Below are 14,806 nucleotides of genomic sequence, written 5' to 3'. Positions count from 1 at the left end.
CAAGTTCCTTAAACTTGTGTAAACTTGAAAGACATTTGAGCTAGAATATACTTGGCTGACTGCTGATGGTTCTGTTGACATACAGGAAGCACTTTCTCCTGTCTGTGTTTCCTTAGAGTTCACACATCCATCAGCTTACCTGTCCCAGGGCTGAATTCACTTCCTTAGTATTGGGATGAGAAAAATAGGGAAATAGCGTTGAGATATTAACGAAGTTGAAAAAAACACGAACCAATTTTACTATTAAAGTAGCTAAGTTTAGATTATTAAAGTTTTCTGTGTCATGTTTGTTTGCATAATATTTTTCTAGGTAGCCTGTAGTTGATTATTTTACTGTTTCTGTTCCTGGATACCTGTCTGTCTCTGAGCCAGTTTGTTCACTGATGCATGTTTTTCTGGTAACAAGGTGTCTGTGACTAAAATCTGAAGGAGAGCAGATATTCATTAATACTTTTGGTGTTGTAAGACTAAACTTACCTCTGGATTCACATCTTCTAGGGGGCCAAAGGTAAAGCCAGCCTGCCTAACTTCTTAGACCATATCATTGCTTCTGTGGTGGAAAATAAGAAGACATCTGATGCTGCAAAGCGAGCCAGTAATCTCGTTGACACCCAGAGAGAGGTGAAGGAAATGGTAATGGGATTAAATGTGCTGGATCCACACACTTCCCACTCCTGGCTGTGTGATGGTAGACTCCTTTGCCTTCATGACCCCAGCAACAAAAACAACTGGAAGATCTTCAGGGAATGCTGGAAACAAGGCCAGGTGGGTGATGACAGGTATCCAACCCTTGCGGTGATTTTAGTCTGTACCGTGGTCATTGACAGGTCCATTCAGACTTCAGCAGTGCTGTGGTGTCCATCATCTGCCTAACTTTGTAAAGAGCTCCTTAGTTCCTGATTAGTATACTCTGATAATTTTGTCAGCACTTTCTGTCAGCAAATACTGCTGTCTCTCTTAGGAGGATCCTGAATGTTTTGGGAATGCTTACAAAAAATGTGCTTGTCAGTTTGTCTGCCAGTGAGACTTGTTTATCACCAGGTGCAAGATGCTGGTTGTGACCCTGGGGTTCTTGGCTGTTAAGGAATCCTGATGGACTCCTTATGGAGTCTCAAGATGTGGTGACCAATCTTCTGTCCCATGTGTAGCTTGCAGGGTGTATCACCTTCCCAGGCAGTGCACACTCTGAGGCTCTGGCTACAAGTGTCTTGCTCATGGACTCTGTGTCCCACTATTTTAGGCTTTGCCCCAAGGTGTGCTATTGATTCTTTTGGATGACTTTTTATCATTCAGAGAACCCCTTGAATGAGAAGAGACGGGCTCATTGAGGGATCCTCCAGTGGTGTTGCACTCACTTGAGTTTCCTGTTGAAATGTGGAAAGGAACCTAAGTGAACCTCCCTCGTTCCTGCACAAGAGAGAGATGTGACCCAGGCAGGCATCAGTCTCAAAAAGGCTACTTTAAACAGAATTTCTTCAAGCAGAGACTCTCTCAAGAAACTCTGCTCAGTCACAGTTCTCCCTTGGCTTACATACTTCTATACATCCCAGCTGTACCTTTAAAAGTGAAGTGAAAGAACATTAATTCTATCACCATTCCCAAATCATCTTCCTATTTTGTTATTTTGAAAAAAAAAACCTTCTTAGCTACCCTCCCCAGCACAATAAGTGCACTGGGCACTAGATCTGAGCCATATGAAGGTCTTGGTTATGATGACATCCCAAATTGTTAAAAGAGAAAATTTCTTTTCCCTTAATGTTTGGATAATAAGTGGTAGTCTTTCAGTGTTGTGCAGAAAAAGCAACACTTTTTAACTCCTTTTTCTCAGAAATTGTCAGAAATAAGTATGTCTTATCCCAGAATTCACTGAGAGACCATAAGACTAATTTTTTTTGAACCTGTTCTTCAAGAGCATTTTACTCTCCCGAAAATGGTTGTTGCTTATCTGGGGAAAATGTCAAGATTCTCATCCCGTAGCAACCTGTTCTTTTCTGAATTTTCATGCTAGGCTTTCTCTTTTCCGAGACACTGAAAATCTGGGATGATACTGGAGCTTTCTTTTCGTTTGTTCTCTCCCTGTAGTCTGAGAGCAGATTTGGCAGGAATTGTCTACCAGGCAAGCCTGCTATCATTTTACCTTACAACCCTAGCTCTGTTCTTCACTAGAGAGAATATTTTCTTTCTTCCATGAGAAATTCACTGCTTAATAGCTGGAAGGGTTCTACTAAGTTAGTAGTTTGGTTGTTATTTTTTTTAATTGCTATTTACAAATGGTCAAGTGAATACAGCAGGGATCAAAATCTATCGTCATTTTCCTGTGCTGAAGACAATTGACTTATCCATCAGCCTAAAGACTCCCTGGCAATGTTTTCCACCCATCCTGTGAAAGGTACTTTTATTTTACTCCTTGTACATGATTCCTAGGTTTATTTGTAGAATATGCTTAAAACCTTTTCATTGCCTTAATGTTGCAGTTTCTGCTGGGATCAGGGAGTACATTTAAACTTGAGATCAGTGTATTTGCTCTGTCATTTTAGGGAGGTTTGCTGCTTGTCAGGACCTCACATTTGGGACACAGTGAAAAGACTGCCCAAGCTTGTCTGCCCCTCAGACATTTGCCCTCTGCTGCTCTTCCATATTGGAACACACAATATCGAGACAGTATCAAGAATGACTCTGTGGCTTTGGGAGTAGTGGGCAAGGCCATGGAGCCCTGGTGGTTTTCTTAATCCTGGCAGTGAGGGGCAGAGCGGTGGACAGCTGACCGAGGAGCCAGCTAGGGAAGGGCACTGTGCTGGACCACTGTGCAGGATGAAAGTAGGTTTGTGGTGTCTTGAATGGTGGTAGCCAGGAGTCTCTGCTGTTAGGAAAGTTTGGCTGCATGTGTAAGAAATTTGGTGATGGTGGAGTAAGCATTCATCTTTGTATTCTCAGCCCGTGCTGGTATCTGGTGTCCATAAGAAGTTGAAGTCAGAGCTTTGGAAACCAGAAGCTTTCAGCCTGGAATTTGGAGATCAAGATGTAGATTTGGTGAACTGCAGGAACTGTGCCATAATTTCAGACGTGAAAGTGCGTGACTTCTGGGATGGCTTTGAGATAATATCTAGTAAGTAATATTTATGGCTGACTAGTTTAACTGAGCAGTCTGTCTTGCCATTTCAACTCCTCCTTTTCCACTTACTTTCTTTAAAAATAAAAAAATAATAACTAAAACAAATCCAAATACCTATCAGTCTCATCCAAAGAAGCCATTGTTCCTTAGATGTAGCACACTCTAGAAAATACTTCTGGTGAAGACAGGACAGGACTGCCCGAGAGGACTGTCTGTACTATGGTTTTATTGCCGTGTGTTACTTTGATGTGTCAAAAAATGATCCATTTCACAGGAAACTACTTTTTAAAAAACTTGTCTGAGTGAAATTAATCATCAGTTACCGTTATTAAGACAGTAAGTAATTTGTCTGCTCTTACTGTCCTTCCAACCTCAACTTTTATTGTCAAACCAGAGGGAACCTGCAGAGCCAAAACAGACTGAGGCTTTTGGTACTAAAACTTGGACTTGGGGGAATACATCAGCTAAGTAAACTTGACATTGCCAATTATTTATATAGTAGATCATCTGTGAGTACAAATACAAGTTTCTCTTTGTTAAGAATAGCAATGCTGTATGAATGTCTCACGTGATAACACTTTACTTAATTGTTGAGTTCTTTAAGAAAACCTGTCAAGTTTAGATGGGGAAACTAACCACTTAAAATTTCTGGGGATATAACTGGGCAGATTAAAGAGCAGAGTGCTCCATTTTAGGTTGTATATACCTAGATCAGAGTAATCTTACAGATGCTGAAGTTGTAACAGTACATTGCAATGTGGCTTATTTAATGTTGTGTATAAAATGTTTTCTGTATGTATTGCTATGTGCAGAGAGCAGAAATGGTTAACTGTTGGATGACTTAATGGAATGTTTGTTCAACAGTCAATGAAATGAGAGATTTGCAGACTAAAAATATTCCTTCCCTAGCCATTTTCCATTCAAAAAACTTCCAGCTTTTGACTTGTTTTTTATATGGCTCCAAGTACAGAGTATTGTATTTTGTACCATTAAATTTCGTACCATTTCTGTTCTTAATCAGAAATAAATGGTCTAGAAGGATAAAATGGTGTGGTCTTTTGTGTACTGGTGGTAATTGAGAAATTTCACAACTCTTCACTTTTGTGATGGGGTCATTCATGAAAATAGTAAATTTGTATGGATTGAGTTTTTGAGAAATGTTATTTATAGTTTGTCTCCAGACAGATACACTCCTTCCAGCAAAATCAGCTTCTGCCTTTCTTTTAGACCTTTACTACACTTTATGTGAGAAATATCAGTGATCTAAGTTGGAAAACCTTACCACTCTTGCTGGTTTCTTTTACATGCATTTTATTCAGTGTTTTTCAGACATGGGATCCCTAATATGGAGGAGTATTATTTGCTATGAGACCTGAGATTTCACACAGTAGCTCATATGAAAATTGTTTGCAAATCATACAATGACTCTGACTTCTCTGCATTACATGAATTTTAGATTTGCAAAATATGTGGCTGCCCCACCCTCGCTTTAAGTTACTGAAGAGATGTAGAACAGCCACTGACTTTGGAGGTGTTACTGAGATTGTTCTATATGACACTTTATTCTTAATTTTAATCTTGTGCTGTTTCTTTTAATACTTTTGAGTTCAAAGTGGACTTTTGGAAGATCTGACTTTTTTGTTTTGATCCTTCTTAGACCTGCTTTTCTTTGCTGATCAGATGTTTTCTGGGCTTTGTCCAGTTTAATGTAATTTGTCAGATCTGTATGTTTTCATCCAGGTATGTCCTTTCTGAATAGCCTTTCTACAAACTGCTTCTGGTTTTGAACAAATATCCTTGATGAGTTCAAAATCTTGAATATGAGAAGTTGTAAAACATTAAAATCAGGTCCTTGATCTTTTCAGTTTGCTTGCCTCTCTGTAACTCATCAAAAGTTATCTTTAAATCAGTTACTTTGGTTTACATATCTACAATTCTTAATTCCTTTTAATTTCAATAAAATTATTTTTTATATTGCAAACTAAAGCTGTCTTCTGTAGGCTGTTGATATGTAACACAGATGTGATTCACGGGTCTCCAAGTCCTAATCTCTTAGGTGTGCTTTCTCTGCTGTCAGCTCTGCTAGGTCTGGGTAAGATCAGTTGCTTTTTGTTTGGCTGGCAGTCCTTGGGAAGGTAGGAAGCACTGAAGGATGTTAACTTTCCGAGGAAAGGGGGATGTGAAGGTGTTACACTGCTGCACACCCTGTTTCCCAACTGATGGCTTCGTGTGGCGTTGTGACAAATCCAGTAGAAGAGTGACCTTTGTTTCTCTCTGAATGTTGCACTAATTCTGGCTGCTCCTTTACCACTTCCAGACAGACTCTCTTAGCCCTTGCAGGATCTGAGGCAAAGCAGCAGTTGATACGGTCAGTGCTGTCCTAGCACACATCACTTGCACGTGTAAGGCCATCTGTCTGTGCTGCCAGCTTTCTCTTTTGCCAGGCAGGGTAAAACTCTCAAAGCGAAGAACAAATGTTTGGTTTTGGCACCCTGCTAATTTGAGTGCCTCCAGCAAAGAAGAATTAAAAAGAACTAAAGTCCGCCTTCCTCCGTGACCACTTGCCCTTTAGCTTTCTTGAGTGTGCTGTATCATTGTTTCTTGCCTTACACTGAGGTTAGGGATAATTTCAGAGCGTGAACCAAGAACTTTAATTTTATAGAAGTACTACTCCTCTTGAAATTAAAGATAACACTCCCTTAGACTTTGGTAAAAGAAGTAAGGAAGAATGCTTTGGAAAGGCTTGTTTTTGAAGTTGAATAAAAAGTATTTTAGAATTTAGCAGTGGTGCCAGATCTGTCAAACTTCTGTTGTAGGTAATGAGATATATAAATATATACATAATTGTTAAACTGTTGTTTGGTCATCCTATGATAATGCTTGGAAGCCCAAAATAAAACCAGGATCCATTTTGCTGTGCATTGTAAGGGGTACAAAAAGCCTGACAGCTTAAACAAGGTAATGGGCTGTGGTAAAAAGATATTACATGAAGAAATCTTGATTTGTTTCTTGCAGAACGACTCAGGTCAGAGGATGGGCAGCCAATGGTACTAAAGTTAAAGGATTGGCCTCCAGGGGAGGACTTCAGAGATATGATGCCTACGAGGTAAGTTGCCCTTAGGATCATTGACAGGACTCTGCTGTAGGTGCTACAGGGGAAAACCTGCCGTTGTCTCTCTTTGCTCTCCAGGTTTGAGGACTTGATGGAAAATCTTCCTCTTCCTGAATATACCAAGAGAGATGGCAGACTGAATTTGGCTTCTAGGCTGCCAAGCTACTTTGTCCGTCCCGACTTGGGTCCCAAAATGTACAATGCCTACGGTATGTGAGTACAGTTCTGCAGATGTTGGGGTTTGTGATGCTTTATTTTACTTAGGGCTAATCCAAGGCTGTGGCATTAGTCAAAACTCAGTGCTTATCCTAGAGCCTGCTGTCATTTTCTTTTCATGTAGTCCTGCAGTCTGTTCTTATGTTAGTCCTCTGTCTGTCAGATGTGCCCCATTCTGCCTTGTACATCCAAGAGATGTACATATGGTAAGTTAAGTTTGCAAACAAATATGAATACATATAACAAGCATAATACCAACAGAGGCTTCAAGGAATAGTTAGTATCTTTTTGAGACCAGCTGATTCATTTAAGAGGAAAATTACCCATCTCATGGGCACTTTGACCTGTGCATTCATGTCTCCAACCAGGGTTGTAATGTTCTTAATCCACGTCTCATAGCACAGACCACAGACAACATGCCAAGCAAAACTGTCCCCACGTTCAGCCACCTGAATTGGATAGTTTTGTCCTCTTAAGATTAATTCTATAGCAGATAAATAGCATACAAATAGAGGAAACTTTTATATGAATATCCCTGCATGGACTGTGAAGCGTTAAACTTTTAAATGATTGTAATATAGCACTGTGGAGGATACATGAACAATTAATGCGTATCATAGGAACTTGGATTATTTTAGTTCCTGAATGTACTGACTTTGAGGTCAAAAGTAGGCTTTGTGGACTCTTAATTTAAAACAAATGTAACTGATTGGTTTGAAAATACATACTTTTGCAGGTTTTGGCGTAAGATAAATGACATTTAAAGTAGCTGGGTTTTTTATATACTGAAAAATGTCAAGCAATGCTGATAAGTAAAAAGTTGCAGTCATCTTTCAAAGCAAGTGTGTGGAAGCAAATCTGCCTAATGTAGTTTCTGGAGTTACCTTTGGATATTGGTGAGACAGGGGTGCAGTTTTTTGTTAGGTTGTGCATTCCAAATATTGATACACCTACAGTAACAACTCACCCAAGGATGTGGAAGATTTGTCATTTTTTCACCATTTAAAAAATGTTTTAACTCAGTAACCAAATGTGGATTAGACTTAAGCTGTAAACCAACATATTGCAGTTCTGAGAAAGAGATATGGGGGGTTTTTTAGGATTTTTTTTAGCAGTATGACATCAGAAATAAAAGTTTAAAAAGGGGGTTGCAGCTTAGACAAATTGAGCTTATTCAGTATTTAATGGTGTTCAGTGCTTTCGTTTATGTATTACTAGACATGCTAGACATGCAAGTTGAGTTCAGGAGTCTGTACACCAAAGGTTATTTCTATAAGAGGTTAATCATAGAATTTGATTTTATTTTACACTCTATTACAGGTTTAATTACTGCAGAAGACAGACGAGTTGGTACCACAAACCTGCACTTGGATGTGTCTGATGCTGTTAACGTCATGGTGTATGTTGGGATTCCCATTGGGGAAGGAACCCATGATGATGGTAATGCTTAAGGAGAGCTGTTTTCTGTACATTAAAAATCAAATGTGTGTGTGAGAAAGACTCTCTTTTGTTGTTTAAGCTTGTCATGATATATAATCCAAGTATACAAGGCAGTTCTCTACATTTGCAGCACAAATTTAAAAGGGCAGTAATGCTTCATTAGTTTCCAACTGTGGAAGCAGCAGAGTTTTGCTAGAAATTAGGTGCATTCCTGAAGAAAGGAAGAGAAAGGATAATAAGTTACTCTTTCTTCTTGTATTTGAATAGTTGTAGGTCAGTTTGAATTCATGACTGAGCTTTTGTGATTCGCTGTCAGTTGACACATTCTGAGTTTTTATAAGATGAAGCTTGATGTGCTCAGAAGGGGCTCTGTGTGATGGAGCAGTTGCAGTGTGACTGGATGACTGGATTTAGGAGCTCAAAACACTCCTTCATCTTCTGTGTGTCAAAAATGAGCAGCTTTGTAACCATATTGCTTTCACCTGGATTCCCCTTCCAGAGGTTCTGAAAACAATCGACGAGGGAGACGCTGACGATGTAACAAAGCAGCGAATCCATGAAGGAAGAGAGAAACCCGGAGCATTGTGGCACATCTACGCTGCCAAGGATGCTGAAAAGATACGGGAACTTCTCCGGAAGGTATGTTGGTTACAGAGAAGGCTTTGGAGCCTGCAGGGTGACTTGACAAGGCCTTGCTTATAGCAGCTGAGTGATACAAATTGCTATCAACATCAAATGCATAGGCATTCCAGTGCTGTCTTTGAGGGCATCAGTATTTGCTATGTTCCCAGGTTTTCAGCCTGGTCTGGAATCTTCATACTAATGCACATGTCACTATTTAAGACCTAAATGACCTTAACGAAAATAATGTTCTACCTTGAAATAGTTTGTCTGTTATGTTTTTTGGTACAGACCATTTTGTGAGCCAGCAATGTCAAGGTGCTGTGTCATGGTTTCCCCCCACCCCATATCTTGGCCCTAGGTTGGAGAAGAACAAGGCCAAGAAAATCCTCCAGATCATGACCCCATTCATGACCAAAGTTGGTACTTGGACCAGACCTTACGGAAGCGACTGTACGATGAGTACGGAGTGCAAGGCTGGGCGATTGTGCAGTTCCTTGGTGATGCCGTGTTCATTCCTGCAGGTGCTCCCCACCAGGTAAGGATGGCACCTCTGGGCCGTAGTGACCAACAGGATGGAATTAGCGGCACAACAGAACTGCAGCTTCAAAATAACTGTTAATTAAAATTGCTCACTCAGGTTCCTTTTTCTAAATACACAGCTCTTACAGGAACTATTTGGATTGGATCTTTATAATTTTATTAGTAAAAATAATGTGAATATCTGAATGAGGTGCATGTTACTGTGATGAAATTAAGGAGGGTAGGGGGAAGCTGGGGTGAATGGTGGGAAAACATTTCTGTGTAGTGAAACTCATCCAGGGAAACAAAATTCAATAAAAGCCTGGAGAAAGATAAGAAAACTTGCTTTAGGGAACACTAATATGTGTGGGAGAACAGAGAACCTGTTAGAGGTCATGTATTTTGTTATGGGTTTACTGTTTAGACACCATTCTGTCAGTTCCTGTTTCTGGTAAGTAAATGTGAAAGAACCTAAATATATGGAGGGTTGTTGGGGGTTTTGTGGTTTTGTGTGGTTCATTCAGTCTTGATGTGTCAGTCATTTCATATGGGTTTTTAGGTCCATAATTTGTACAGCTGTATTAAAGTGGCAGAAGATTTTGTATCTCCGGAACACGTGAAGCACTGCTTCCGTCTGACCCAGGAGTTCAGGCACCTGTCTAATACTCATACAAACCATGAGGATAAACTGCAGGTAACCATTTTATGTCAGTGGTCACTAAATATATCCTGCATTTTGCCAGCTTTGTTCAGCTTGTGATTTAAGGAAAGAGTAATAACTTTCCACAGATGTGGAGGTTCTTAATTTGATAGCTACATCAATTAATTTTTAAATACTTATATACCTACAGTACTATGCAAATAAAAATTAGTATTAGACATCTGGATTTCCAGAGAACTTCCCCCATTGGACTAATGAATGTGTGGTATTAATAAGTTTTTAAATTACTGAGTCCTAATGACAGCAAAGCATAGCAGAAGAAAAAACCCCACTATTACAAAGGAAAGAGCAGTGTTTTGTTTTGAAGAGAAATGTTTATTTGCCCAGGTATTTGTTTCTTTATTGCCTAAAGAAAAATTGCTCTGAAAGTGAAGGCTTGCTTATTTAAATCAGGGATAGGTTCAGTGGTAGAGCTGGCAGTGTTAAATTTGTGGTTGGATTCAATGATCTTAAAGGTCTTATCCAGCCTAAGGTAGTCCTAAAATTAAATGTGTTTTGGTTTGAAGAAGTGTGACTGCTTAAACTAATAACTATGCACAGAACATTGTGTATAAGACAGTAAGTTCTGCACAGAGAAGACTGTAGGAGGCCTTTTTGGATTTTTCCTGCTGCTTCTGAAGCATTAGTGTCTGCTCAGTTGGCAAATTTTGTTGTCAGCATTTTCTGTGTATCAGTAATCACACTCTTTAATGTAAAATGAAGCAGGGTGGAGATCTGCAGGATGGCTGTCCTTGAAAAAGTGAGCACTCCAGGGATGTCAGAACTTACCATGTTAATTCTCTCCAACCAGTTCAGTGAAACATTGCTGTAAATTTGCAAGTGCAGCTGAGCTGCTCACTTAGAGGTGAAACTTCTGTTCAATACCTAGAAGCAAAATTCAAATATAAAAAATCAGAAATAAGACTGAGCTTTGATTGTTAAATAGCTACCTGTGAAATGGATTGCTGTGAGTACTGGTGGATTTCTCATCTGATCTCACTTGGCTTTCTGGAAGATTCACAGATTAGAAGAATTTTTAACCTCCATACAAAGACAACAGGGTGATTTGTTGCATCATCTTAATTTTCATAGGATTAAACCAAATTATTTTCTTTCACCTTTTAGGTTTGATTCATGAGAATCTGTGACTTGGATCACACGGACTTTTTCAAAATAAACTCATGTACATCACTTCATAGTGCACTTCCTCCTAGCTCTCACAAAAGAGAGAATTTATCTTAAAATAACATGAGTTATTATAAACATATGTTGCTGGGTGACCAGAAAATGAGTTAATAAATCAGAAAATACTTGTCATCTGTGACAGTTAAAATTTGTGCTGCTGATATCCTGAAGCAGGAAGAGCATATACTTTGTGTATAGTTGCCAACTATTACAAATTCAGCTGTCAAAGTTGATTGCATAGGTATGTAAGCCTCTCCTTGTTAAGTCTGGAGAAGCTGATTTGTTTTCTTTTTTCCTGTTGCAGGTGAAGAACATTATCTACCATGCAGTGAAAGATGCTGTTGGCACACTGAAAGCTCATGAATCCAAACTAGCTAGATCGTAGGAATTGCTAATTCCAAATGCCCTGTCAAAGTAAGCCTTTTGCTCACGGTATCTACAGGGACTGCACACGACTGCCTCTGCAGGAGCAGGGGCTTCTCACCGAGAGCTGGAGTGGTCAGTATTACACACACTCTTCAGCCACTGTTTCCTACGCTGCCTCAACACTGAAGGTCTATGGAAGGTCGCACTGTTAACATGCAGAATTCCGGATTCTAAAAGGTGCCATGTCCCTTTCCTGTGGCCTTTTGCAAATTGGAAGAACGTGGAAACCACTTGGGTGTTCCTGCATATTATGATTAGAAATGGTATAAAGAGTGTGGATGTTTTTTTCCCTCATGCCTAGTTAGTCTCCACAAAGTTAGACGGACCGTGCTGGAGGTGGGTTGTCCTGCTGCAGGCTTAGTTTAGCTGCTGAAAGAGTGTGACCAACAGCAGCCCAACTGCAGAAATTCAAGCAAGCTTCCCATGTGAGATACAGGCCAAGGAAAAGGATAAAGCTATTCTCTGCACTCCCCTTCTTGTAGCCGTTTCTCTATACACTGTAGAGTTGCAGAACTAAAGGGAGAACCCACTTTTTTTTCCCCTGGGAGACTCCAGAGATAAGAGAATTGTGTATTTAGTGAAAAAATAGGTTTGTAGTGAAACAGTTAATATTTCATGAAAGTAGCTATTTTTAGTATTTTTGAAGTACCACAATTGTTCCTGGATTTTCAAGGAAAGGCGCATTACATTTAGTCTTCCTTTCAATAAAATCAAGAAGTGATTTTTAGAAAGCAGTCCAAAATAGCACAAAAACAGCCAAAGGAGAATCGAATAGAAATTGACATCCCACCTCCCTTGCCCATATTACCTCACCTATCTTCCCCCCTCTCTCTATGCCACCCTGCTTCCTCAGAATGAGAAGTAAAAAGGAGTATAAACTCTGTTCTCATGTGGAGATGTTGTACATCTCTCCCTGCACTGGTGACTGCAGGCAATAGTTCACCCTATACCAGTGCTAGCTGAAAACATCTATCCTTTCCAAAGTGAAGGAGAAGTTAACTTTCAGTGTCAACTTTGTCCAGAACTATTTTAAGTAAAATGTTCCTGCTTGATAGAACTGTATTCAGAATTTACTAATGTCAGCATTGATGCAATGAATTTCATTGTCTGGGTACATGGGGAAATGTATCGACCTTATCTCCAGCTGTACTGTAGTGCCACTTGCAGGCCTGTTAATATGTTCACGGTTATTTCATTTTTTAAAAAATAAAAGTCATTTACTGTAACAGCCTGGGCAGTTTCTTTCATATTTGTGCACTGATCTTCCTGCTTTGAGGTTTTCTCAGCCTCAGCCCCTGGCAGTGTGGGCTGCCTGCTAATTCCGTGCCCTGTGTCTGACCAGAAGGCTCGGGTGGTTTAGCCTGACATCCCAAGTACCTGCTGGGAGCACACCCAGCTGCCTTGCAGATCCTTGGTTCTCTGGACATGGTTTGGATAGAGGATCTGTCTGGTCATAAAAACATCTCTCATGCTGTGCTCCCCACCTCTCAGTACCTTCCTAACAGGTTGGGGTCCAGGGCTGCCCTCTCCACTGGAGATGTGGATGGGGTGGTAAAGGTTCCCTGATTTCTGACCTAGGAGGTTGTGATGGCAGCAGCAGCTCTGGTCACTGACATGTGGCATTGCTGGCAGCTTCTCAGGTTGGTTACTGGCTGAAAAGTCCAGTCACAGGCTTTTGCTGCCTCATACCCTTGCAGCTATCCTGTGACTGTGGGCTAATTCAGTCTCCTAGAGATAAAATGGCTTATTCCAGACCCATGAACCACTCAACCTCACCATATTCTGTTGTGTAGAATTTCTTGTGAAATTCTCTTGTACTCTGTGCGTGCAGAGTAATTATAGCTGTTTCCCTCATTTGTGTGTGTGTGTGTGTGTATCAGCATTAAAATTGGATAAAGACCAAAAAGGCAGAGCCTTGGCAATGTGTAATGCAGAAGGATCAGCAATTTTCAATACAGTTGCTGCATTTGTTAATAATGCTAAGCATTAAGATTTCCAGTAGTCATGACTGTCCTGTCTTCCCTGAGTAGTGACAGCTAATCTGGGGCCTCTCACACACACATTCATGGGCATGTGTTACGATTTTCTCTTACCAGGGCTTGCATGAAGGGTCAGTATGAGCACTCTCCCTCCAGTACCCACCACAAACTACTTCTGACATATTTCATAGACAGCTTATACCACAAGTCCCCAGCCAAAGTGATTATAAGATTGACTTAAGATGTATAATCAGTAGGGGGTTTTGGCCTTATTGTTTAGTCATAACAGATTGATAGATATTTGGTCACCTGTTTGGATCATGTGTAGGACACAAATTCATCATGAGTTATTCTGGCAGTAGCATATCTGCTAAAAAAACACATAGCCTTGATTTGAAAACAACTGATAAATTGCTTTCCTGGGTAGGTCTTAAGAGCTTAATTACACAGCATTATACAATATTACTAATAAATTATTAAAAATACTACTAATAAATAATTCTATTTTCACTGGACTAGCAGCTGACTTTTGTTCCAGAAATAGCCCTTAAAAACCAGTAGTTTCTCCTTGTGAAAAGGTAAGTTGATGAATTCAATTTTTCATTCTTCTCTGTGATGTGGAAATTGAGCTACTTTTCGCTAAATGTAAATTGCTAGCTTAAAATACTTTTGCTGAACTCGTTCTAAAGCTACTTAACAGTGGGCTGCCACCTACGACATTCGCAAGGCCACCTGCTCTGCTGATGTTGAGATGCTTGTTCTTATCACTATTTATGTCTAATGCACTGTAAATTTTCATATGGCTCCTCGGCACATTAAACACTAAGGCACATTTTATTTAGGTGCCACTTACCCGTGCTGCAGTTATTTAGTGCTCCCACACTGTTCACACGTTGTACTCACCAGATCTCTGCATTTTCTCTCTTCTGTTTGCATCTTTCACTCACCCAGTGTACATGTTATTCAAGTACCAGAGCTGTTGCCATGCTGGTCACTGAGATGAAACTGCTGCAGTTAAAAACATAATTATTTTGTTGAAGGTTTTGCGTGTTGGTGTTACTTGGATGTCTGAAAGCAGATTCCTTTTATCCTATTAGTAGGTCAGTTATCCCATGAGTGGTGTGAATTGTGCAGTCACTTATGCAATCATTTTGTGGCCCATTCATATCCAAAATCAGGAACTGACAAAATGTTCTTTGTCACTGCCTGTAAAGACATTTGTGTTCACAACACTTGCATGTAATGGAAAGTTGCTGCTGTTTTGTGTTTGTCATCATTGCTCATTATACTAAAGTTCATGCATTCGTGAGAAGATTCCTCCCTGGGAGCTCTTTGTTTTTGCTCTCTTTGGTCTCATTCCTTTTCATAAAGGCTATTTGGGCAAGTAATGAGACTTTGCCATAGTGCCTTGCTTCAGGGTTGGTTTTTTTTTTTTTTTTTTTTTTTGTTAGCTGAGGAAACACAGTGGATTTCTAGCATATTTTTTCCTTTTT

At 39.9% G+C, this 14,806-nt stretch overlaps 1 protein-coding gene across 2 annotated transcripts in view; it reads left to right on the top strand.

The window, feature by feature from the left end:
• KDM3B (lysine demethylase 3B) overlaps positions 1–12,560 on the top strand; it is a 42,662-nt gene extending 30,102 nt beyond the window's left edge. For both annotated transcript variants that reach the window (XM_050311916.1, XM_050311917.1), the window contains exons 16-24: positions 499–765; positions 2,935–3,106; positions 6,128–6,218; positions 6,303–6,433; positions 7,761–7,880; positions 8,380–8,519; positions 8,863–9,039; positions 9,583–9,717; positions 11,213–12,560. In XM_050311916.1, coding sequence (XP_050167873.1) covers positions 499–765; positions 2,935–3,106; positions 6,128–6,218; positions 6,303–6,433; positions 7,761–7,880; positions 8,380–8,519; positions 8,863–9,039; positions 9,583–9,717; positions 11,213–11,293 — 1,314 coding nt within the window. In that variant the 3' untranslated portion in view covers positions 11,294–12,560. The remainder of the gene's footprint in view (positions 1–498; positions 766–2,934; positions 3,107–6,127; positions 6,219–6,302; positions 6,434–7,760; positions 7,881–8,379; positions 8,520–8,862; positions 9,040–9,582; positions 9,718–11,212) is intronic.
• The last annotated feature ends 2,246 nt before the right edge of the window (positions 12,561–14,806 follow it).

The sequence above is a fragment of the Myiozetetes cayanensis genome, unplaced genomic scaffold, assembly GCF_022539395.1.
Source record: "Myiozetetes cayanensis isolate MyiCay16 unplaced genomic scaffold, myiCay2020 scf17, whole genome shotgun sequence".
NCBI classification, from domain to species: Eukaryota; Metazoa; Chordata; class Aves; order Passeriformes; family Tyrannidae; genus Myiozetetes; species Myiozetetes cayanensis.
The sequence above is the reverse complement of the archived record's forward strand: the minus strand, read 5'-3'. Positions and strand labels throughout refer to the sequence as shown.